At 37.6% G+C, this 25,809-nt stretch overlaps 1 protein-coding gene across 3 annotated transcripts in view; it reads left to right on the top strand.

Moving 5' to 3' along the window:
• Positions 1 to 3,569: 3,569 nt before the first annotated feature.
• The window catches only part of Sil1 (Sil1 nucleotide exchange factor), a 67,845-nt gene continuing 45,605 nt past the window's right edge, over positions 3,570 to 25,809 (top strand). The window contains exons 1-2 of one of the 3 annotated variants that reach the window (XM_090385470.1): positions 3,570 to 3,588; positions 14,531 to 14,755. In XM_090385470.1, the coding sequence (XP_090241596.1) occupies positions 14,557 to 14,755 (199 nt within the window). In that variant the 5' untranslated portion in view covers positions 3,570 to 3,588; positions 14,531 to 14,556. Of the gene's footprint in view, positions 3,589 to 5,241; positions 5,368 to 14,530; positions 14,756 to 25,809 lie in introns of those variants that run through there. The other 2 variants (XM_090385469.1, XM_090385471.1) reach the window with 2 other exon arrangements.

Here is a 25,809-nt window from a genome sequence, read left to right on the forward strand (position 1 = left end):
ACTTCCCTGAATGCTTCCCATTTAGAATTTGCTGTTGATGGCATCATCAGTTGCTTGCACTGCATAGAATTTAAAAACTGTCTGACAACACTGTAGCCACCTTTACGAAAGCAATAACCATTTATTTTGCCTCTGATGGTAGTTATATCTTTCAGTAAATCCTACATCCATACACTGTGATCACTGCCACCTAGTGGTTCCTGTACCTCAGGAAGTTCTCTCTTTAACTGCCTTTGTACTAAATTCCCAACGATCACCCAAGAGAATCTAAATCAAGGCATTTTTTTGGACCTCGAATTCGCAAACTGATGAAGGACTGTGATTTTGAGTGAACTATGAATAAAAAAGAAAAACAGGCGTCCATTAGCTTCAGATATGTTGTTGAGAACTTCTTAGAGAACAACAAGATCCAGACTACAAGAATACTGTTGAAAAACTTTAAGAAGCTGGGCTGCAACATGAATGTCAAGGTAAATTTTTGCACTCCCACATCGACTACTTCCCAGAAAATCTCAGAAGTATTAGTGAAGAATAGCGTGAGATATGTCACCAGGACACGAAAGACATGGATATTAGGTACCAGGGGAGGTGGAATGTTGACATGATGGCTGACTATTGCTGGATGCTGAAGTGGGACTGTAAAGTAGATGGATTTACAAAAAAATCAAAGAAAGGAAAATTTGATTCATCATTGATCAGTTTTTAAAATGAGAGGTGAGTGTTTAGTGGACTTTTATAAACGGTAGGAAACTGCCGTTTATAATAGTGTTTTCAACATGTATTTAAATATAAAACCTGATAAACGTAGAATTTTTTTATTTTTTCAGTGCACAAATTCTGCTAAAATTATTAAAAATTTGTGAAAAATCAAAATTTCTCTCGTGATTTTTGAAGAAATTTGACGTGATAAAAATATTTGAAATCAGTATTAGAAAATTATACAGAAACACTCTTTTCTGAGAAAACATCAGTGAATTTTTTCAAAATGCAGATTAGGGTAATTAAATGTAGGGCAATCAAAGGCAAGTTGCCACATACTAAGATCACAAGTTAAGTTCAGATAAATACTGTAGTCGATCTGGTCGTGGTAAAGGCAGGTGATCTCTCCTATTTTCAGAAAGGTGTCTTCTCATTTCCATTGTTGGAGCACGTTGACACAATTAAGAAAACAAAGCAAATTATAGGTTCGAAAGCAACCATCTCAAACTTTTCGCCTTATTTTTTAATTTTTAGAGCTGCATTCTGTCGGACTTGATGAAGAGAAATTCAATTTAGCCAAAGACCCATTTTAATATGGAGTAGCAGTAAAGAATCTGGTATTTGGTAGTTTGTGCCTATACATGTGTTCACTTCTTTCTGTTTTCTTCTCAGTATGCCATCTACTAACAGAGGTCGGCAAATCGACCAGAGAACACGCGAATTTACAGACAAAATAAATGGGTAGATGTAATCATTTACGGGGATCCTAATATCATAATTTTAACGGAGGTCGGCGGCAACCACGGTAAATATTTCTCGGTCTCTGGTAGCTCTGAACATCTACCAGAAATCCGTCCCGTCCCGTCCAATTCTTGAAGTTATCTAGCCATGATATGCGTCTGCGTGGGTTGCACAATGGTATCGTCACTGTCCTCCCTACACCGGGTGGAAAAGGCTCGGGTTCGAATCCCGTCGATGACTCGAAGAACTTTAATGGGCTTTTTTTCACTCCTTGGCTGAGTTAGTCGGTCTCAGGCATAGAAAGCAAGGGTTTTCCCTTCGGAAAAAAATAGTTTTAAATTGTCTCGACCAGAGACAATTTAAAACCCACGCAATTTACAGACAATACGCATAGGTACTTGAAAGTAATTTTTCAGGTGACCCTAATATAGTAGTTAGTTAGCCATGATATGCATCTTCTCTCAGGCTTTCTTCTTCCCTCCATTCTCCCTGAATAATTAGCCATGTAATTGCATATTTGTTGTTCCGCATCAGGTGTCCAAGATAAGCCGTTTTTTTTTCTTTACGTTCTTCAGCAATTCACGGGTTTTTCCAATTCTCTGCAGAGTACTCTTATTGGTCATCCTCGCTGTCCATGGTATCTTTAACGTTCTTCTGTACATCCAAAATTCAAATGCTTCTAGTTTCTTGAGGATGGGGGTGTTAGTTTTCAGTGTCATGTCTCAGTACCATACAACAAAATTGATCATCTCATTATGCAGATTCTAAGGTGGAGGATCTAATGGGATCTAGGTTCCACAATGAAGATCTCATTTTAAGGAAATACTGCCTGGCCATTTGAATCTTTGCTTTTATTTCCATATCCTGGTCATTTTTGTCATTGATCAACAGCCTTTTAACGTGAGAGGAGGCGTTGGCATCACCCAATAAGTACTACACCTTTCTGTTAAAAACCAAAACATTTGATTGGACGATGCTGCCAAGACTGGATTGCGGAACAGTCGGAAAATATCGCGTGATCTGTTGAGTTTCGATTCGCACTTTTTTGCGCCAATGGTATGGTTAAAGTGTGGGATGAATGTCAGGAAGCCATGCATCCAGACTTGTCTCGTGTCCACCCTAAGTGACTGGAGGTGGTATCATGGTACAGGGTATTTTCTGTTCTCTACCGATTACAGTGCAGTAGATGATATCCTGATATAGGAATGGTCAAACTGGAGGTAGACGTCCTCAGATACTTTACACATTGTGACATATCTAGTGGTATGCCACAATGTGTAAGGTGTCTGAGGAAGTCTACATTGAGGCATACACATTAAGGTTGACCTCTCTATTGAAGGAGGAATTGATCAAAACACCGCCATACATTGTGACCAAAGGTGGGTCGATATGTTATTAAATATTGGGTAAAGCTTTGGAATCTGGTATCCCTGGCCGTGGCCAACGACCGGTTTTTACTTGAATTCCTCCTGAAGTCGCTTAAAAATCTAACCTTATTTCAATAACCAAAAATGAAAAGTCGATTAAAAACATGATCCCTCTTATAAGTGTTTTTTTTTTCTCCCCTCTTCTAATTACAATTATTTTTCTTAGTTCACGTCCTTCGTGCAACCTTCTGTTCATCACGTAGCGTGACACGAGGGGGTCAGTGGCGTATTCAGGTATCATTGTCAGAGGGGCATGGCGATCATGTTTTTGAGTTTTTTTTTATTTTATTTAGAACGCCCGCTGTTTTCTTTTTCTTTAATTTCAAATTTTTGGTTAAGGGGGCATAAGCCCCTTCTGCTTGTGCAGTTGGGAGACCACAGGTGGAGCCTAACCCTAAACACTATGCCACTGTTCCCCTTCTGCCCACCCCTGAATACGCTCGTGCGAAGTGCCCGTACCGGATACTAAATTCCAGCCAAATATTGTACCAATAAGAGGTTCTTTGAAACATGCAGGTGTCTGACTACTTCTGGCAATGTAGTGTCTATCATTTTGTGAGAAATTTAACATTAAGATGAGATTTAAAAATTGTGTGATTATTCAAGGCCAACAAAGTTGGGGGCTCCGGCAAATTTTGCCTACTTGTGACTTGGTGTACATGTCCTTTTCTGATGCTACATGGAGTTTTTCGCCTTGAAGATCACCTCGATTAGTAGATTAGTAAGTAGTAGTAGTAGTAGTAGTAGTGGCATGTGATGCAAGAAAGCAAATGTATGAGCTTATGCAGCATTAGCCAAAAAAAAAAAATCACACCATTCCCTCCAAATGTCTGTCCAGTTCCTCCTTAAATTTATTCAAGCTATCAACTTCCACAACGTCAGATGGAAGTTTGTTCCAGCAATTAACCACCCGCTGGCTAAAGGCAAATTTCCGCACATCTATTCTACATCTGTCTTTTCTTAATTTGAATTTATGGCCCCTTAGGTTCGTAATCTGAACAAGTGGAAGGATCCCATCAGAATTCAGCGTGCTCAACCCATTCAAGGCCTTATATACCTCAATCAGATCACCGCGCAGGTGCCTAGTCTCCAGCCACTGCAATTTGCAGAACTTAAGCCTCTCTTGGTAAGAGGATCCCTTCATTCCCCTCACCAATCTTGTTGCCCTTCTCTGTACCCGCTCAAGTAAATCTACATCCTTCCTAAAATGAGGCCTCCAGACCTGTACACAGTATTCAAGGCGTGGCCTGACCATTGCCTTATACAGAGGGATAATCACCTCCTTTTCCCTGCTAGCAAAATTCCTATATATCATTGACAAAACCCCATTACCTGCCCTGGCAGCCTGTCTACATTGCTGAGAGAACTTCATATCTGACTGCAGAATTACTCCCAGGTCTTTTTCATTTTCTACCACCTTAAGTGTAGTACCACACAGTTGGTACGTTTCTCTGGGGTTATTTCTACCCATATGCAGTACTTTGCATTTGTCAAGGTTAAACTTCAGTTGCCACTTCTTAGCCCATCTGCCCAAATTATCTAGATCCTGTTGCAGTAGCACACTGCCATTACTGTCATTAACAACCCTGCCAACCTTTGTATCATCTGCAAACTTCGACATTAACCCTGATATACCTTCATCAATATCATTGATAAATATACAAAACAACAATGGACCTAACACCGAACCCTGTGGGACTCCACTAATAACATTAGTCCAAGAAGAGCAGCACCCATTGATTACCACCCTCTGTCTTCTAGCACTTAACCATCCTTTTATCCATTGTAGCAACTTACCCTTCATTCTTTCCAATTTGTACAATAGTCTTCCATGCACAACAGTGTCAAAAGCTTTCCTGAAATCCAATATAATATCAAAATTATTTTTTGCATCCAGTTCCTTTTGTAACCACATCATAATATCCTATCAAATTTGTCAGACAAGACTTTCCCTTAACAAACCCATGCTGTGTCTGAATTATTGCTGCAGTCTTGTCTAGATGATCCTGCAATGCATCTTTAACCAGTGACTCATTATTTTACCCGGAACAGAAGTTAAACTAACTGGTCTGTAATTACTCGTGTCACCCTTCGATTCCCCTTTGTGAATTGGGGATACATTTGCACATCTCCGGTCCGTGGGAACCTCCCCTGAGTCCAAGGATGCTCTCATAATTATGGCTAAGGGGTTGCCATAATTATGAGAGTATTAATCTGTGACTTCAATCAACCTAATCCAGTGCAAGGAATACAGAGTTCTCCTAAAATTTCGTTAGATCTGCCGTCCTGATACTAATTTTGGCAGTTGTTAAAATTCATTCGCTGGTAGAGGGCGGGGTAGTACAAATTTGTAACGAACTGTTAGGATGGAACACGTGTATTTAACTAGTGGATGTGCGTATTCTTAGCTAGCTGTTTTCATATTAGGTTTAATAAAATATGTATCGCGTCACAAGCAACTTTTAACACATTTGTTACAAAAAATATATCCCGAAGCGAAGTGAGTATAGAAACGCTTTTATGCATGTATTTTAAACAGTATTTTATTTTTACATTTTTTGAAATTCAATAATTTTTAAATTGCATGGTAAAGGAGCAGCAACAACAACAAAAAAATAAGCCAAGGAATACCTTTTTGGGTAGAAGGTGATCTCCATATACTTTGTTTAAAAATTGTAATAGTGAGCGAATTTTGTGTGAACACATTTTTAAAGCCTCAACTGTCTTTTCTGAGGTTATTTTTAGGTAATATTCAGTTGAGAATATGGTAAAGTAATTGTAATCTGTCCCACAGCAGCCGAATACGGAGGATGCGGAAAGGTCAGGGAATGACCACCGCATATCCCCGGAGCGATATGGCCTTAGTTGCTAATGCTCCTAAAAACCAAATAGCAACAACAATCCCACAGCAGCAGTAGCGGTCCAGAATTTTCTAAAGGGGGGGGGGGGTGAACTAAAGCAGTATTTAGAGGTTTCACGATTTTCTAAATGAGAGCGGCCAAAGCAGCGTTTCAGAGGAACATTAAGCTTTTGTAGCAGTAAAAAATCTACATTATTTTAAAAATATGGGGGGCCTATATCCCCTACTTGGAACTGCCATTGCACAGCAGCAGTTGAAGAGGAATGAATTTATTGGCAGAAGTGTTAGTTTTTTAAAGTGCAAATAATGCCGGCTTGCTTATTCCATGCTGAATCTTGAGTAAGAATTGTCTTTAGGATGGTTTATGTCTAGAGGTAAACTGGCCCTGGCGGGGATTTCCCCCTCTCTTGGGGCTATGAGCAGATTTGGGTAATCAACTAATAGTCATGACATAAGTGATTCAGATGGGGACAAAATTGATGCAACTTGCCAGTCTGATCGTGTATTTATCCACAGTTGCTGAAGTGACATTTATTATTTTATCTCTTTCTTTTTGTGTGTGTGTGGTTCAGACCCTCCTTATTGACGGAATCCCAGAAATGAAAAAAAAATTGTGTGCTGAGCATGCATAGTGAAAGTTAAGTAAAATTTGTTATTTAAATGTTACAGTGGTTTAATACTTTACAATTGTTTTTGAAGCTTAGATCTCTCCTTTGTTCTCAATGGAGGTGGTTTCGGTGGTCGCATTGCACGTATACGTGCTCTTTACACCCTACAACATTCACTATTAGCTTCGGCATGTTGAATTATAAATTTTTTTTTTATGAAATACCATAGAGCAGTGGTTTTCAACTGGAGTGCCGCAACAACATTCCAGGGTGCCACGTAATTTCAGTTTAAGTTACTTAAGCTTATTATTATTTTTTAATTTATATGTTTATTTTATTATAAAAAGGTGTACAGTATCTTTTTAATTTTGTGGTGATCTATAATTGATGTTTACTTATTACCTCTATATAAAGAATAAAATTATATACTGTATATATATAATTTGTATTATGAAATGTAATTTTTATAATTATGTTATTGTAATAAATATCATATAACATACACAGAGAGAGAGAGAGAGAGAGAGAGAATCGGATCTAACAGGCAGAAAATTTGAGTAGGGGTGCCGCAAAATAAAATAAATTACTTAGGGGTGCCGTTATTAAAAAAAGATTGAAAACCACTGTCATAGAGAATGATGAAAGAAATATTTTGATTTTCCGATTTTTAAAATCGGACTGCTAGAAGCTGAGATATAGATTTAAAATGTAAATGCGACACGCATGCGAGTTACACCGTGGCCGCGCTGTAGGGATACTGATTGCATCATGTGTCGCTGCTACGTACGGTGCTGCGTTGCTCGTCCCTGGTACGGAGTGGTACATGATAGTGGCGATGAATCATCACCCCTACCTACATGGGGCATGCTTAAGAATTAAGAAGTTTCACTTCAAAAAGCTGAGGTTGTTACATTTTATATATACATTTTATACTCAGGCATACAGTGATGGACTAGCCATCTGGCAAATGTCAGATGGTCTGGTGGCGGCCCCGCATTCTAGGGGGAAAACAAGCTAATATTAAACATAAAAAAACTTATGATTATAACAACTGCTCTTTACAAAAGTAATAAAATAATAAATAAAAATAATATAAAATATTAATTATCCACGTGTGGATTTTTTTGTATTCACCATACTGATAGTCACAATTCGGCATTATCTGCCTTTGTGCCAGAAAATGTCCATTATAACAAGCAAGCAAGCACCAAGCTGATTTACAGGGATGAATTCTGAAATGATACAGGTAATAGACGTTTATTAGTTGTCTCAAAAATTGTTTTTATATGTATTAGTGTTTTAAATGCTTATTGATTATATAGAAAATGAAGTTAATATACATATTGCTACATGTTAGTGATTGTGAGATCTTTTGTGTTTATCTTTCATACTTTATCTTTTATTGTGAGATTTAATTTTATGAAATACTGAGATAATATGAAATAAAAACTTGTTTTTTTATTTGTTTATTTTTTTTTAGAATTTTTTTGTTTTTAAAATTAAACTAAACATCCAGGGAGGAAAGGGCGTTGCTTGACTGTAATTGTATTGTGAACTGGATGAAGGTATATAGGGAGTTGAGATGTTGTAGTAGTTGTCTCTGAACCTTGGAGGATAATAATGAAGATGTTGTCAACATAATGACACTGGAGGGTGACGGGGACCGGCAGGTTTAGGAATATGTATTCCTCCACCGCATGTTAGCAACGATGGAACTGATGGTGGTGCCCATAGTTGTGCCATGTATTTGAAGAGATAGTTGCCAAACTTGACCATGCTGCCGGACAAGCACATATTGAGGACAGTACAGATATCCTCTATGGATAGAAAAGTTCTGTCCAGTAAGCTGGTGTCTCTATTCAAAAAGTGCTTTGTATATACGATGGCTTGCGCACAGGAATGGAAGTAAATAAAGAGACATCAAATGATGCCATGATCTTGTCTTCAGGAAAGGTGAGGTGTTTGATGAGGCATAGGAATTCCTCACTGTTCGAAATGGTGTGACTGGTATTTCCTACTAGGGGTGTTAGTAGATGGGCGATGTACTTAGACAGTTCGTATGTTCATATATAAAAAGCACCTTTTGAATAGAGACACCAGTTTACTGGACAGAACATCTGTATCTATGGAGGATTCTGTACTGCCCTCAATTTGTGCTTGTCCAGCAGTGTGGTCATGTTTGGTGACTGTCTTCAGACAAATACATGGCACTGCTATGGGTGCCCCGTCAGTTCCGTCGTTGCTAACATTGTGATGGAAGAGTGGAGGAACACATTCCTGAACCTGCAGGTCCCTGCCACCCTCTGGTGTTATGTTGACATCTTCCCTATTACCCCCCCCCCAAGGTTCAGAGACAACTACTACATCTGAACTCCCTCCCTTCATCCAGGTCACAATAGAATTAGTCGAACAACATCCTTTCCTTCTTGGATGTCCTGGTGAAGCGTGTAGACTCGCATCTGGAAACTCCGGTATACCGAAAGCCCATGTGCTCTGGCCAATTTGCTAACTACAGATTAGCACATTCCACCTGTTCAGTACTGCACACACACACAATACTCTCTCTCTCTTGAGCTTGGAGTCATTCCAGCTCCATGGATGCCAGGTGCAACGAAGTTTCTAAGATGAGTGAGGCTATCACACCTATGTCTTGAACAAGTGTGACCTACAAGCCTGTGAGCTTGCCGTATGTTCGAGGCCCCTCCCATAGCGACGAGACAATATCTACTGCTTACATTACATATTATCCAGGCGCTTCAGATTGCATTTCTAAGATCTTACGTGGGTACTGGATAAAGTGCCTGAAACTTCCCGGTAGAGGATTGCGATCTCTAGTCTCGAGGGTGAAGACACCCATTCTCCCCTCTTTTACACAGTAGTGCGATATACTGCATCATGTGCCACGATTGTGGCAGCTGCTATGTGTGGGAAACTTCAAGAAGGCTCCAGGACCTCCTCTCTGAACATGAAAGGGCCATTCGATTAGCTGACTCTGCAGTTGCAGGGCATTATTGGCTGATGCCCTGCAACTGCAGAGTCAGCTAATAAAAATATAAAGGGGTGGTTGAGGGGGAGAAGACAGAGAGTGGTAATCAATGTACACTGCTCATCGTGGACTAATGTTATTAGTGGAGTCCCTCAGGGCTCAGTGTTGGGTCCATTATTGTTTTCTGTATTTATGAATGATATTGATGATGGTATATCAAGCTTAATGTCCAAGTTTGCAGACGATACAAAGGTTGGCAGGGTTGTCAAGGACACTACTGACACTATGCTGCTGTAACAGGATCTGGAAAGGTTGAGCAGATGGGCTGAGAGGTGACAAATGAAGTTTAACATTGGCAAATGTAAAGTACTACACATGGGAAACAGCAACCCCAGAGCAACGTATCAACTCTGTGGTACTACACTGACAGTGGTAGAGAATGAAAGGGACTTGGGGGTGGTTGTGCAGGCAGATATGAAGTTCTCTGAGCAGTGCAGACGGGCTGCAAGAGTAGCTCATGGAGTATTGTCAATGATATACAGGAATTTTTCCAGCAGGGATAAGGAGGTGATTATTCTTTTGTATAAGGCAATGGTCAGGCCACACCTGGAGTACTGTATACAGGTCTGGAGGCCTCATTTGAAGAAGGATGTAGAGCTGCTGGAACGAGTACAGAGAAGGGCAACAAGATTAGTGAATGGAACAAAGGGATGCTCTTACGAAGAAAGGCTTAAGTTTTGCAAATTACAGTGTCTGGAGACTAGGCACCAGCGAGGTGATCTGATAGAGGTGTATAAAGCCTTGAATGGTTTGAGCATGCTCAGTGCTGATGGGATTCTTCCTCTAGCTCAGAATAATCACCTGAGAGGGCATAAATTGAAATTGAGGAAAGACAGATGTAGGATAGACGTGCGGAAATTTGCCTTTAGCGAGCGGGTGGTTGGTTGGTGGAACAGACTTCCATCCCTTGTAGTGGAGGTTGATAGCCTAAATAAGTTTAAGGCTCAGCTGGACAGGTATTTTGAACGAACAGAGGTGTGAAGTGGAAGTGGGTTTTTTTTTTTTTTGGCTGATGCTGCATAAGCTTGCTTTCTTGCATCAAATGCCTCTACTAATGCTAATGATGCAACACAACCTCAATCCCAGATGTGATACCGAGATGGTTGACCAATCCTGCCACTACTATGAACGACTGTGGCTTGAGTCACGACACATATCTGGTTATCATAGTGTTTTTAACACCACGATAGAAGCATGTGGCTACACCCAGTTATGGAGTTTGTAGTGTTACAGCATGACAAACGCTGGCAATCAGCCCATGTACGCAACCAGCATCTACAATAATCACCTAATTCTACACTGATGCTTTAGCATCTGCACATCCTTGTGCATGCTCTCTTTTTACTCAACATGACCACGCTCTGCACATTCCATTTGTAACATTTTATATTTATACAGCTGACAAAGAGATACTTAAATCTCGAAAGCTTCTGTTAATTACTCATTAAACCCAGTTACTGATCTCACTGCACTGAATTTCTTTACTCATCTATGGAACCTGGTACCATAGGCCTCTTTAATTTCACAAAGTTATTAATTTAATATTAAGAAACTGTCAATATTTAAATTGTGTATAAATAATTATATTGTACACAACTGACAACTGTATAGGAGCAACTTAGAATTTTTACTGCAGTTCTTGTAAGAGAGAGGTGCTGGCCCTTGTGGATAGCATCAGTGCCAGATTAATCTATGGGCTAGCAGGGCACCATTCTTTAAGGGGTACCAAAAACAGAACAATGAGGCAAAAAAAAAAAAAAAAAAAAAAATATATATCCTTAGTAAAGGCCACCGAAAAATCATCTTTCTGCCCAGAGTGCTGAAATACCTTGGTCCAGCTCTGGATGGCAGATGGATTTTGATTGATGTTATACAATATTGTGTAGATAAGGCTGAAGTTTGAATCCATTAAAGAAAGGTGCAGTTTTTATTGGCTTGTTTTCACGCAATTATAATGAGCCAATAGATGTTAGTTAGTCTTGGGCAATGTTTATGTAGTTTTATTTCCTGGAACCCATTTTTGTCTAACAAAAGGGCATACTGACCAGAAGATAAATGTATATACAGACATATATACTATGTCTTCTGACTTTAGCAGTCTTGGTGTGTACCACATGCCACACCTGCACTTTTGGGGTACTGATCTAAGTAATCTATAGCTATTTTTTAATGAAAATTTCAGGATACTGCGTGCTTTGCTGCTGTACACTTTAAAGCAAGAATGCATCCCAAATTGAGAAGTGATATATATTACTTCTCAATAGAGTTCATATTTCAGTAATTTATTTTTGATGGTTGTAATTGAGTGAATATGAAAAAAGGATTGTCGTGTGGGAGAAGACAGAGCGGTGTTTACCACCATGTCTTCTTTCATCTTCTCAACCTCTGCACACTATCAGTATATTTTTGGAATAAAGACAATTTGTGTTCTTCATAATATTATTGTGTTAATATTAATTTTTTTTTTCCCCTGACTAGGTATGCAAGTGGGTGTGCCACACACCCACTTGCATACAAAAATGGCACCTCTGTAGCCAGGTGGGAAGGAGCAGCAGTGTGGTTCGAGACCGGGGTTCGAGCCCGTCACCACCAAATACGGAAAGGTCAGGGAATGACCACTGCATATTCCCCGAGCAATATGACCTTAGTTGCTAATGCTCCAAATAACAAACAAGCATACAAAAATGCATGCAAGTGGGTGTGGCACATAATGTGTCATTGATGAGAATATGATGGCCATACTACTTCAATTGCAGCATAATCATTGATACAGATCAAAAGTCAATTATGCTGAAAGAATCCTGAAATTCATGTTAATATGATTTTTTATGCTCCAAAAAGAAATTCATGTTAATATGATTTTTTATGCTCTTGAGTGGCAAGAGACAGAGTAGGGATTATTGATGGCCACTGCTCTTTATGGACTGATGCTAAGTGGAGTCGTACTGGGTTCAGTGTTGAGTCTCCACATACTGTTTTTTGGTATTTATTAGTGATATTGATGTAGGTATATTAAGCTTAATGTCTAAGTGCACTGGTAATATATAGGTGGGAATTGGTTAATTATAGTAATTAGTTGGCTACTAATATGATTAGGATAAATTAAGTAGATGGACTCAAAAATGGCAATTTAGGTTTAACATTGATAAATGCAAAGTACGGCATTTGAATAGCAGCAATCCCAGAATAACCAGGTTCCTAAACTGTTCGTAGTTGAATGAAAAAGGCCTAGGGCTAATTGTACAACTTAACATGAAGCTCTGAGCAGTGCATGCCTGCTGCTGCTAGGACAACTCATAGGATTCTCTTAATGATATACAGAAATTTGCTCAGCAGGAAAAAAGGAGTAATTATCCTGTTGTGTAAGGCAGTGGTAAGAAGCCTTTGTAGCCAAGTGGTCAGGAGTGGGAGTGCAATAGGACACACTCTTTGAGTAGACTGGGGGGTTCAAGTCCCTGACTGCTAAATACGTTCGATCTGCCAACCCGCACTGGACTAGTTTCGCAGATTATGGTCCATTTCCCTCAAAATGAATCGTTGATGAGGCTTCCATCCTGCAGTGGATTGATAATGGCTGCAGTTTACTTTTTTACCTTTTTAATCCCAGAATAACATAACCACTTAGACCTTGCCAAACTGTTTGTAGTTGAATGAAAAAGGCCTAGGGATTATTGTATAGTTTAACATGAAACAGTGAGCAGTGCATGCCTGCTACTAGGATAGCCCATAGGATTCTGTTGATATACAGGAATTTTCCCAGCAGTAAAAAAAAGAGGTGATTATCTTGTTGTGTATGGCAGTGGTTAGGCCACACCTTAACTACTGCATATAGGTTTGGAAACCTCATTTAAGGAAGGACATAGATTTGGGGAAAAGGGTGCAGAGATCATTAACAAAATTAGTTAGGGGGCACAGAAAAGGATATTCTTACCAAGAAAGACTTGAGTTCTGTAAATCACAGTATATATTTGGAAACTGGGCTTCTGCAGGAAGGTGTGACTGAAGTGTGTTTAAGGCTTTAAATGGGCGAATAAACTAAAAATGTTGATGGCATTTAGTTTATTCATCCTTATTCTTCCTGAGACAGTGGTATACAAGAGGACATAAATTGAAAAGGGATGGTTGCAGGATAGATGCATGGAAATTGTTTTTCTGACAGAGCAATTAACTGCTAGGACTGATTAATTGCAATTAAGTTCTAGCAAAAGATGGTTTGGACAAATTATTTGAAGAGATGTGCAAATGGTCTCTCTCTTGCTAAGCTGTATAAGCAGGGATTGACAACCTTTTTTGAGTGAAGAGCCATTTTTGATTTAATTAAAAAAAAAAAAAAAAGAATCTGAAGAGTCTCAGCTCAAGCTTGGGGGGAGTTTTTTAAGAAATGGAATAGTGGGAAGGTGCTTTATTAAAAAAATATATTTTTTGAAATATTTATTAATACTGAAAAAAACACATCCAAATAGGTACGAATTGGATGTTTGAACTTTTTGAGAGAGTCTCTCAACATCAGGTGAGTGCCATAATTTTCATCTTTAAACATGCTGAGAGACTCACATTGTTTAGATGGTTTCATGATTTATTTTTAACATAGTTAATGTTCAAAAATATTTGCTCATGGAAATGCGTTGCTTGTCGTACATGTGGACTAAAAGTTAGAGCTGCAGTTACATGTTCAAAGAGCCGCAGGTTGCCGACCCCTGCTGTATAGCCTTATATCATCTTTTCACTAATTATATAATCATTATCAAAGATGTAGATCCTGTAATTTTTTAAAATGTAATGACAAAAGCAAACCTATCCTAGTTTTAGTTTCTTCTTTTCAATGTAACAGAAAAAAAACCCTCATTGGTACTAAAACTTCAAGAATAAGGGCTTAAAGTGCATCATTGATTTCTGTATAATATGTAATTGCTGATATATAATTATGTGAATGACACCATTGTGGTGTTAATTTTTATTACAAGTCTTTATAGTATGTTCAACTCATGTTGTTATTTAAAGGAATGCTGTGTTAATTGTGTACTTTAAATGCTCATCCATATAATATGATTTTTATATAAATCTGAAAGTATGTAGATTTCCTGCAACATTAATTCATCCTACAGCTGTTTTCTTTTTCAATTTCTTTAAATTTATTTTCCCTGTTTAGGTATATAGTGAAATCTATGGGGAAATATGAAAGGCAGAAGTTATTGCCTCTTGTTTTACCTTGCTAGCCTCTTTCTTTATGCACTTGGTAAACATCAAGGAGGACTAACAGTTGTTCAGAGTAAGAGTGAGAATGAAGAAGCAGACATAGTAAATGAAAATGATATAAATGAAAGCAGTGAAAATATTTTTCAACCTACAGAAGAATGGCAACATATAAAACCAGGTACATCAGACTTCACTTAACAAAATTTTGTATGTTTAAAAATAAGCTTTTTTTTTTTTTTTTTTTTTTTAATACCATACTGTATTGTTTTAATAACAACAGCACTTATTTTTGTAACTACAGGCACTCCCCATTTAAGTAATACTCGACTTACAGAAATTTGACTTTATGTAAGTTTTTGCCGGCCAGTGCAAACTTAAAAAATTGTAGAAACGTATTTTGAATCCCAAAGGAATAAATGGAGGTATAGTGAACCCAATAGCACATTTTTTTATTTTTTTAATTTATTTTTTTTTTGGGAATTCGTTCTAATACTTTGGAAGTTGAAATTATTGCTATATAACTAAGCTATTTATCTCTCTAAACGGTCTTTTTTTATAATGGAAATTACACTACACTTTCTTCATTATCATATGTTCCGTTATAAGAATCAATTTTGAAAGCCTTTGTGATATTTTTCTAAAACACATTTCTGGAGGTCACTACTGTAAAACAATAAAAACAATTTGCACTTTCGGTTTTATTGGGCTTTTCTGTTAGTGCAGTCTATTATAAATGGGTAGTAAACTTGATCTTATTGCATTTGCGATAATACCGATAACTGAAATTCTGGGGGTTTTTACGTTACGGTATTATGGTGAAATGAGTTCCCCTTCACTGAAATCTTCAATCATATAAAAAACACAAATAAATTTTCAGAATCTCTTCATTCCTACTTACTTATTACAATGGTGAAGAGAAAAGGACCAATGAAAAGTGCAAGTGCTGGCAGTGCTAGGAAACAAAACAAAATTGATTTAGAAATGAAAATGATTAATTAAGAAGCACAAAGCAGGACAAAGTGTCATCTGTTGCATGGAATTAGGTCTCACTGCTTCAACAGTGAATACTATTTTAAGGGACAGTGCACGGATAAAAGAACTTGTTAAAGGATCAGCTCATTTAAGAGAAACAGTGATTACAAAACAGTCTTCAGGTGTTGAATTGAAGATGGAAAAGCTATTAATAATATGGATGGAAAATCAGATTCAGTAGCAAGTGCCCCTTGAGTCCAATGGCCATTCAAACAAAAGCAAGAAATATTTATGAAGATATTAAGAATATCTTCTTCTTTTTTTTTTTTTTTTTTTTTCAATCAAATTCAGCGTGCATAGTTGCGAGTGCTGCATAAGCATTTAGAGAAATTTCGACTTGGCGTAGAGTTCCGCGGAACGCAACCCCTATGTAAGTCAGGGAATGGCTGTAGTTTAAGTTCTGGACTGAATGGGAAATGCATAGGCATCTCCTATTCAGTCAAGAAATATAACAGAAAAGAAATGTAATAGAAAAATTGAAACTTAAATGTAATGGGGGCCTCAGATTCAGAGTTGTGCATGGACTAGGTTGATTGTTCTTTTTAGGGGTGTTGTTAGCATTAAGTTCAGCTGCAGGTGATAATTAGACGATTTCATTCCTATGTTGTTCTGCCTGTGAAATAATGTATTAGAAGCAGGCTTAAAATTTTCTGAAAAAACGTGCTATGCTGCATTAAATGTAGTGTTGTAATTTAATTCAGAGCACTGTCTCCTTCCATAGTAAAAATTAACACATTTAATAATAATAATTAGTAATAATAATTACATTTACATTTTCATCATTTTCAACATTACATTTTCATCCTAGTTGCACAAAGAATTTAAAGTGGGATATGGAATCTGGGATGCTAGGTCATTGGAGTTTATTTCTTTTGTCTTGACAGATTGTCTTGTACCTACAGTTCATAGTTCTTGTTTAGCTGCTTGCCACGTTGATCGTGGGTGGGAGAAGACCCTGGAAGAAAATTTCTGTTGTGTTTTGCTCACTATTTGGCAAGTGATCTTGCCTATTGTTGCTTACTGGAATTTCTCTCTCTCCTCCCACCTGTGATAAAGTGGCCTCTTTGTGTATTATTCCTGCTTGTAGTGGATCTGGAGTTATCCTGTATGCAGATACTTCTGGCTGATGTATTCCTCTTTGGAATAGGATGGGCCAAGCCTGGGGGGGGGGATCACCCTGCCTGTTATTCTCATTGATGTATTATTGAAGTCTTCCTGAATGTGAAAGCCTCCTTAAAGTCATGTTATTTTTGGCAGTGGTGGACTACATTGAGAACTTTGGACTTTTGTGTTGAAGCTGTGGTTTCCTGGATGGAGTGGTGGGTTATGTCATTTTGTTGTATGCTCCCTCTTTTGATGTGGTGAACAGAAGGAATACTTGTATTGAATCTTTCATCCACCGGGTAATTTTAGCTTAGTTGTTAGTTTTAGGTTAGGTTAGTTATAATACTTAGTTGTTATTGTGACAAAAAAAAAAGTGCAGTGCCTCTGAAAAGAGATGTACAGAATAGTTGCAAGGTAGCAGATCTGTGAAAATTGAAACTGTGGAATTGGTCAAAGTGAGTTATCTAATTATCATATAAAATCTATAACATCTTACGTAGCACTTTACTTTTTCTCTAACTTTTATATCCGTGAATATCTTGTTAAATCTTCTCCTGCCATACACCGAACACAATTCATTCAGTGACTTCCTTGGTTTTCTCGCAAAAAAGATGCTAGGAGGATCCTGAAAAATCTTGATGCTAATAAGTCTTCAAGCTGATAGTATTTCTTGACTTGTTCTTAAAATCTGTGCTCCAGGTTAATTTATTTTGTGTTGACTATTTTATGCTCTCTTATTCCAATGGTGTCAATTCATAGAAAGGTCAAATCTCTTCCTTCTAGTTATTATTCTTTGGATGACTTGCTTTATCTCTTTCCAAAGTAATGGAGAAATCTATTGACGATAAACTCTTACATTATTTTTCAAATTTTTATCAATTAGCAACCATTGATATGGATCCAGTCAGTGTCTCCCCTGGTGATGTCTTGCCTTGTATTGTTCATCTTTGGACAAATCCATGGAAAAGATTTGAGAAACTCAAGCAGCTACCCTTAACATTTCTAAGGAATAAAGGTGTTTGGTTATGTTTGGTGTAAAGGTCTTCTAATTTCATGTATCGTCTATCTTATGCCTACCTTCAACTCATACACAATACTGGAATACCATAGGTTTCATTACCTTTTGTGTTTGGGGTCACCATAAAAAAAAAATAAAAAATAAAGTTATAATTTCAATGTCAAACTAACAAAAATTCTCATAACATGCTTTTTGAAAAACCCAGCATACCATTTAAATTTTCATTAATTTTTTCTAGTTAATAAAGTTATATCCACTACAAAAATGAAATTTGTAATCCTAGTTGCACTGTATGACCAACATATATTGTGTACTCTGTCAGAGGTTCCATGTGCATGCATATCAACTCAGACATACCAGTATAAATCTGTCAGAGTTGGACTGGCCAGTTCAGAGCACAAACCCCAACCCTATTAAACAACTTGGGACAAGTTGGGTTTGTCTGTGTAGCAAAAGTATATTAGAAGCCAGTATGCCAATGTGGGACAGTGGTTTGATGGTGCATGGTAACCTTCATGTGTGCACAATTGCAACTTGTCTGAACCTTTAGAAATCCACTGTGGAAAGTGTTATTTTAAAATGTATTATGTAACACAATCAAAAGAGCCTCTTTCAAATTCATGGAACATTTTTGATAAACCACAAAGAATATAGTTTGTGCCTTGTGAGTGTTGTCTGTAGAAAACAATGTCAAGAAGCCACAGGAACATTCATCAGTATGTCAATCGTCTGTAAAGAGCTTATATGCAGCTACCCCACCATTGAACCTTGGATTTAGTGGTGGGACAGCTGTACATGAGCCCAATACCTTAGTCACAAATATGGTGTTTGGAGTAGTTTCATTCCTGATTGTTCATGGGTTTTAGAACACAGAAGGTGCTATGGAATATGATAAACCTTGCTACATTATTTAATTTGATCTATTTGGATGAAGCTTAACTGGATAGCACTTCCTGTTAGAGTGCATTGTCTTGACCATAAAATGTTTGGTGGAGGTGGTTTGGGGTGTAGGGCTGTTTCAGCTGGATTGGACTTGGTCCATTGGTACCAATGTCTGAACCCATGTCTTTATGACCTACTTCGATGTTTGGATGATTATGTGCCTACCTATACTCTGGCACTGCTATGAGAATGAGCCCTGTCAGTATCAGCACAATAATGTTCTATGTCATACAGGATTGGTTTGTGGAAAGTTGGACTGGCCAGCTCAGAGCATGAACCCTGTTAAACACTTAAGACAAATTGGTGTTCTGGATTAGGCTACAGCCAAAATGTCATCCTAAACTGGCTCTGGAAGATGCTTTGCTGGAGGAATAGAGGTAAATTCCTCCCAAAATTTACTGGAAGTTGGTAGAAAATGTGTACAAGAGGGTTGAGGCTCTTGCCATATAGGCTAGATGTAGCTCTATTATAGTGTTTTTGAATTAAGAGCCCTTTTTGTAACTACCAAAATATTTCTGGTCATGTAGCATTTGTGTATACAGTAAAACCTCACTAATTCAAATCACTCTGTAATTCAGGCTGCCATGTATCTCTGTGTACATTTTATTTACATAGAATGGATGTTTTACCTAAATGAGAATTTAATCTAGTGTTAGTGGTACATTACCAAACAGGTGACTGTTTAAAATAAAATGTTCTTCCCACAATAACTGTTACTCAGTGGCAGTGCCGTCATGGGATATTTTTGCACCCTAGGCAAATCAAACATTTGCCTAGGGCAGCATTTCCCAGACTGGGGTCTGTGGACTCCTAGGTGTCATAGACCAGTTCCAGGGGGGTCCGTGAAATGCATCCTCTGGAACTGGGGAACATTATTCGTTCTATGTATAGCGAATTGATGATAAATAATGTTATTATTATATATTATGTAAAAATAAGGATAAAGTTCAGTTTTTTTTAAACACAAAACTTTGAATTTTCTTTTCAGAAAACCCAGTCTTATATACATGCACAGAAACATGCATATATATTGGGTGGTTATAAAATAAGTTTTCCTATTCAAGAGACTCTAGTGTCAAAATGGTTAGAGATAGCGCTTTGAAAATCGGTGGGTATGTCATTTATGGTATGGAGAAGCGATTTGTAGAAGGGGGGGGAGTTCAAATTTCTGCCACCAGGGGAGAAATTGACACTGTAAGCATGAGATGGAATACTTAACTTGGGATTAGATTTTAATATCAGAACTTAGAAATCTACAGATATTGTTCTCTGTACTTTCCTTCACTTGAGATGGCATTCTGAAAATGGAGGACTGCGTGTGACACAGTTTCGTGTAACATCTCATTCGGGATGCTGGCTAGCTGTTTAATGCTTGTTTTCAAATCAACAAGCGTCTGTATGTCGCCATGGAAAACTGTCTTTCAGGTATCCCCATAGCTAGAAATCACAGCAATTAAGATCTGCTGATCGGGCTGGCCAGAACTGCAAAAAGTCTCTAGAAATGATGTGATCATTTCTGAATGTTGCAGTTCCTCACTTGTCGACCAATGTGGGGAGAGGCACCATCTTGCATGAACACTACGGTCTCCAAGCATTGCCTTTCTTGCAGAGCGGGAATAATGTGATCTCTTAGGAGAGCATAGTACCATGCACTAGTTACCGTACACCTTACGGGGCCATGAGGTGTAGACTCTTCAAAGAAAAAATGGTCCAGTTATAAACTCTGCTGCGAATCCACACCATAATGTAACGTATGGATTTTGTAGTGGTCTTTCATGCACATGGATGAGAATATTTCAGCAGATGGATGAGAATATTCGGCAGTTTTGTGCATTTACAGCCCCATGAAGAGTGAAATGTGCCCCATCAGACCGCAAGATCATTCGAGGCCATGTATCGTAAAGCAAAGTCTATTTGTTATTGCTGATCACAAGACTTTAATTCTTGCATTACATGAATCTTGTACGGGAACCAGTGTAAAATTATTCGAAGCACTTTACATACAGTAGACCAAGGAAGATTCAAGTCTCTGGCACTACTGACTGGTAGTGTTTTGCATTCTGACCTTGAGGCCATTGCAACCACCACTTCATCCACTACCTTTGTTCCGATACATTCCCCTGCATCGAATTACAACTAATTCCACGGTCACTTCAAATTTATTTATTAGTTTTCAAAGCCCCACCGATGTCAAAGGTCCTTTATGCAAACCTTTAAGTTTTCGATATTCATGTTGTGCTGCATTAGCGTTACTATTATTCTGGTAGAACAGTTTTACTAAAAGAGCTGGTTCCTTTTTTGTAAGAGCCATAATGGTTATTGACAGTGGTGTTGGCCTTTCTGCTTTTATCTAACAGGATGTCATTTGCGTATGCAGCGTGTTTTGAAGTAAGTGTCAATTTTTACCTATGTGCAACGCCGTTTTTCCTCTGGTGGCGGAAATTTGAAAAATTTTTTTTTTCTTCTACAAAGCACTAACTCTAACTGTTTTGACATTAGGGGTTCCCGAATAGTGAAACTTATTTTATAACCACCCGAGATATATATATGTGTGTGTGTGTGTGTGTGTATATATATATATATATATATATATATATATATATATAGCTGGTCTGTAAACTTTTTTTTTTTTATTTTTGAATGGGTCCATAAACTTTGATTTTTGAAGGGTCCATAGATCTCAGTAGTTTTGAGAACCACTGGCCTAAGGCATATGGATTACCCATAAAATTAAATAATCTGCACAACAAAGTGCCTCTACCCAAATGGTGTCCTGGGAATTTGTATGGATGCTTACCATACCACGACGGCACTGCTCATTGATTAAAAATTGGAAACTTTTTATACCTTCATAAATACAGTCAGACTTTTGTTGCAATAGTTTCTGAAGTGATGTTCTTATGGACTTTTTACAGAAATTGTTAGAACCTGTCAGGTGACATACCACAGTCTGCAACTATTTGGCTTTTTGATTGAGCATGGCATGGTACCAGACAAGTGCCAACAATGTTTATTTATAGTTTCAGATTACTTACTTTTCTCTCACTAGTTCAGTCATCTATAGGCCTTGCCTAGTTTTGGAAAAATTTATTGTTTTCACATAGTAAGGATGAGAACATGAAATCCAATATTCTTTCAAGATGGCCACTATACTGTGGGAAGCAGGATAATATGTAGTTTTCAAATACTAGTTCCAAATTTTGAGCACTATGAAGTGTACCAAATTTAAAGTCAAATTTGAAATAAACCTGAAAATAGAACTAACTAGTAGTATAATATTCTTTTTTTAATTTCTAAATAATATATATGTAACAAGTAGAAATATGCATTTGTTTGAAAGTTTGCTCACTTAACTGTCTTTTAAACTGGAAAATGGAAGAGTTTTCAGCAGAATTTTCATTAAAATAAAATGTGTAAAACATACAGCATGTTTTAATTTTTTATTAAAATTTAAAAGGTATGTGGTACATTAGTTACTGCATCTTATTCTTTCATCATATTAAGGAAATATGAAATTTGGTGTTGTTGTTGTTATTTGGTTTTTAGGAGCATTAGCAACTAAGGCCATATTGCTCCGGGGATATGTGATGGTCATTCCCTGACCTTTCTGCATCTTCCGTATTTGGTGGTCACGGGCTTGAACCCCAGTCTAATCAAGAAGCATGTGCTACGCACTGCTGTTCCTGCCCACCTGGCTATGGAGGCGCCTTGGTGTTATTAAGCAGATTTCAAAACACAAAAAAAAAAAAAAAAAATTAAAAAACATTTCCTAGAAATTATGAAGAGAAGTTGAACACCTCAGTTGGGCAATTCAATTTTATGTGACTTGCCACCATTTTTGCTGCACTTTGGGGTGCCACCAGTGTCAGGTAAATGTTGCAGTTTCAAACGTTTTTCTGAATGGCTTCACAGTCCCACAAAAAAAAAGAAAAGAACACTAAATTTATCGCAGAATTAATGCAGCAAATTAATTTTACCCTTTGCAAGTTGCGATTCTGATTCCCAAATACCAAAATACCTAATAATAAAAATAAAATAATGAAAATTAAAGTCATTGCAACACTTGTTGCTTCCCCCCTTGATTTGTATGCTTTTCTGGTCCACTTTCTCCTCCTCAGTTTTTCTTTTTTTTTTTTTTAATAACGAAAACCCCAAACACGAAAGGTATTAGTACCAATAGTATTTAGTACGATACATTGGGTTAAAGTTGACAAGGTGAAAGAAGATACATGTTGACATTAGATTTGAATTTCTGTAGATTGTAATTTTCAGGAAATGTGTGACTCCACAAAATGGAAGTTAAAGGAATAAATGAGGAAGAAGAAAAATTTGTTCTGCAAGTTTGAAGTTGGACAGTAAAGGGATGCAGACTGGATGCTACATGTGTTCAGGTAGGTTTGGAAGGGGGAGAGGGGGGGGAATTATAGAAGCCAATTCTGAAGAACAGTGCCCATGGAAGCATCTATAGAAAATACATATGCAGAAACAGAATATCCATGAGACAGAGAATGGGGAGACTATGTAAGAGACTGATCATTAATTAACCCAACTGCCCTCTTTTGAATGGCATCTAAAAGCCTTAAAGGTTATGTGCCCTACCAGAAATATTTTTTCTGGTAGGGCAGATTTGAGATTTCTGCAGAATGAGTAGCAGTTAGAAGAAAAGTAATGCTGAGAGTGAAAGAGAAAACCCTTTTAAGATGCAGAGGAAGCAATATTTGTGATCTGTTTATACAAAGAGAGAGATTAGAAGTCGGGTTAATCCCTAATAGAGATGTGATCTTGTCTAGAAATCTATGTCATTGAAGGTAAGTATAGGAGCAGAAAAATCCTTTATGTGAAATATAAGATGGGAATGAGTTTTAGAAAGATTGAAATTAACTAAGTTATCTTTGCCCTACTGAGAATTAAGTGAAGATCAGCATTTAAGGAAATGGTATTGGACATTTGAGAAGTTGAAGCTGTTTTTGCAGGAAGACATTTCTCAAACTGGAAGGTAAAATGCAATGTGCTATAATCAGCAAAACTATGGATGAAATTAACAGTCAATGGAAGGTCATTAATATACAAGAGAGAAAGAGGGGGGGGGGAGGAAATCATTAGTTTCCCAACTAATGCTTTCCTTCTTGGGAAACACTAGCATTAGTGGAGAAGTTAGAAGACAGAGAGCTGTCTGCCATCACCTGCACTGAGCAGTCAGAGAAAACTGGCTACCCACTTACAAAAAACAGTTGGCAAACGATAAGATGGAAGCTTATTTAGAATACCTTTATGCTAAATGTGATTAGAAGAAACTGCTTGAGTTTAACCAAACCTTTCCACTGAATTTGTTCATAGATGGATAATGTAAGCCTACTATATCAAGTGGATTGACACTGAAGGAATCCATATTGGCAATCACTGATCAGATGGTAGGTTTCTAGATAGTTTAGGAGTTGGCAGTTAATGGATGTCTCCATTACTTTAGAAAGAGTAGAAGTAAGTGCCCTGGGACAATAATGGAATGGGAGGGATTTGTCACCCTGTTTAGGAACTGGCTGGATATGAGCAAATTTCCAAGCAGAAAGAAAAATACCAGTGGAATAAGAAAGTGTAAAAAGGTGACACAGAACGAGAGTAAGCTCAGGAGCACAGGTTTTGAGAATAAGTGGAGAAATAGCATCGGGACCTGGTGCATTCTTGGCACCAAGATTGTTCAAATGTCTTCTGACTTTCTTTTGATGGAAGACTATGGGAGGCATTGAATGGAGTGTACTGGGAATGGTAGGAGGTGGTTTACCAAGATCATCAGTACAAGAGTTAAAAGAAAAGTAAGGTGCAAGCAGGTCAGCTTTATCTTTAGTTGAGGTGGCAATAGAACCATTGGGTTTTAACAGAGATGGGCAAAAGTTGTGGCCAGTGGCTTTGACAAGAGACTGGAATGCTCAAATACCATTTGGACAGGAAGCAAGTTGTCTACTCTTAGCCTGTTCAAAATCTAGTTTGGACTGATTAATAACTGCTTTACAATTGTTGTGAGCTTTGGTGTAGACAGCAAATGCACCTGGAGATTTGGATGTGAGCCAATTGCAGTATGCTACATTCTTATTTTGAACAGCCTTATCATATTTATTGTAAAATCAAAGTTTAGATAAAAGATGAGATTTTAAAGTGGAGTGAAGATTTCATCCCTGCAAGAATAATTTCACTGACACAATCTGAGCAAACATTGACATCAGAAGAATTAAAACAGTAATCCAATCAAGGAAAGGAAAGGAAGAATAGAAATCTTGTAGATCATGCCATTTTGCATTCTTATAATGCCAAACAACATGAGGTTGAGAAGCCATGAGAGAAAGGCTCCATTGGAGAAGAGATTATCATCATGTTACGATCTGGGGTGCCTAGAGGACTATTCACCTTGACCATGTACTTGGAAAGGGTTGTTTGTGAGAAAAAGATCAAGAGTGTTGGCTGTGTAGTTAGGATTGCCTGATATTCTGTAAGGTAAAAACAATCTGTGCAGGGTCATTAGTAATTTCAAAAGCCTCAGAGTCTTGATCATCTGGATCTGTGTGACAAAAAAAACTGCAGCCAGTTGTGTTTGTGAACATTAAAATCGCCAAGGAAAATTATCTCACTGTTCGGAAAGTTGGACTGGAGAAAGTAAAGTTTCAGAAAGAAGAAGTAAAAGAGTTCCAAGTGATTAGTGGAGATGATAGAGGCAACAGATGAATTTGACAGAATGTGGTAAAGAGATTTTAAGCCAGAGAAGATCAAAAAGAGGAGATTCCAAATTACTAAGTTTCTGACAGGGTATATCAGAATGGCCATATGCACAAGTACCACTGTTAATAGCCTGGATAATTTACAGATACTGTACAGAACCTATATAAAACTGCATACAGAATTGTAGAGAAGAGGTCTTCAAACAAGGATGAGTTAGAAGCTTTGTTATTTTTTCTGGAATCATATTATTACTAAAGAGATGTAAAGGAAATAGGCCAGGCCCCCCCCCCCTTTTTTTGTGTTAAAATATCATTGTATTTAAACAAATACTGTATAAGGATGTGAAGTAGATATTTTGAGAGATCGAAGTTTAAGTTTCTGTTTAAGTTGAAGTTTCCATTAATATGCTACATATCTTTACTTTTAAT

Source organism: Mastigoproctus giganteus, chromosome 11, assembly GCF_048544385.1.
Source record: "Mastigoproctus giganteus isolate SK-2022 chromosome 11, ASM4854438v1, whole genome shotgun sequence".
NCBI classification, from domain to species: Eukaryota; Metazoa; Arthropoda; class Arachnida; order Uropygi; family Thelyphonidae; genus Mastigoproctus; species Mastigoproctus giganteus.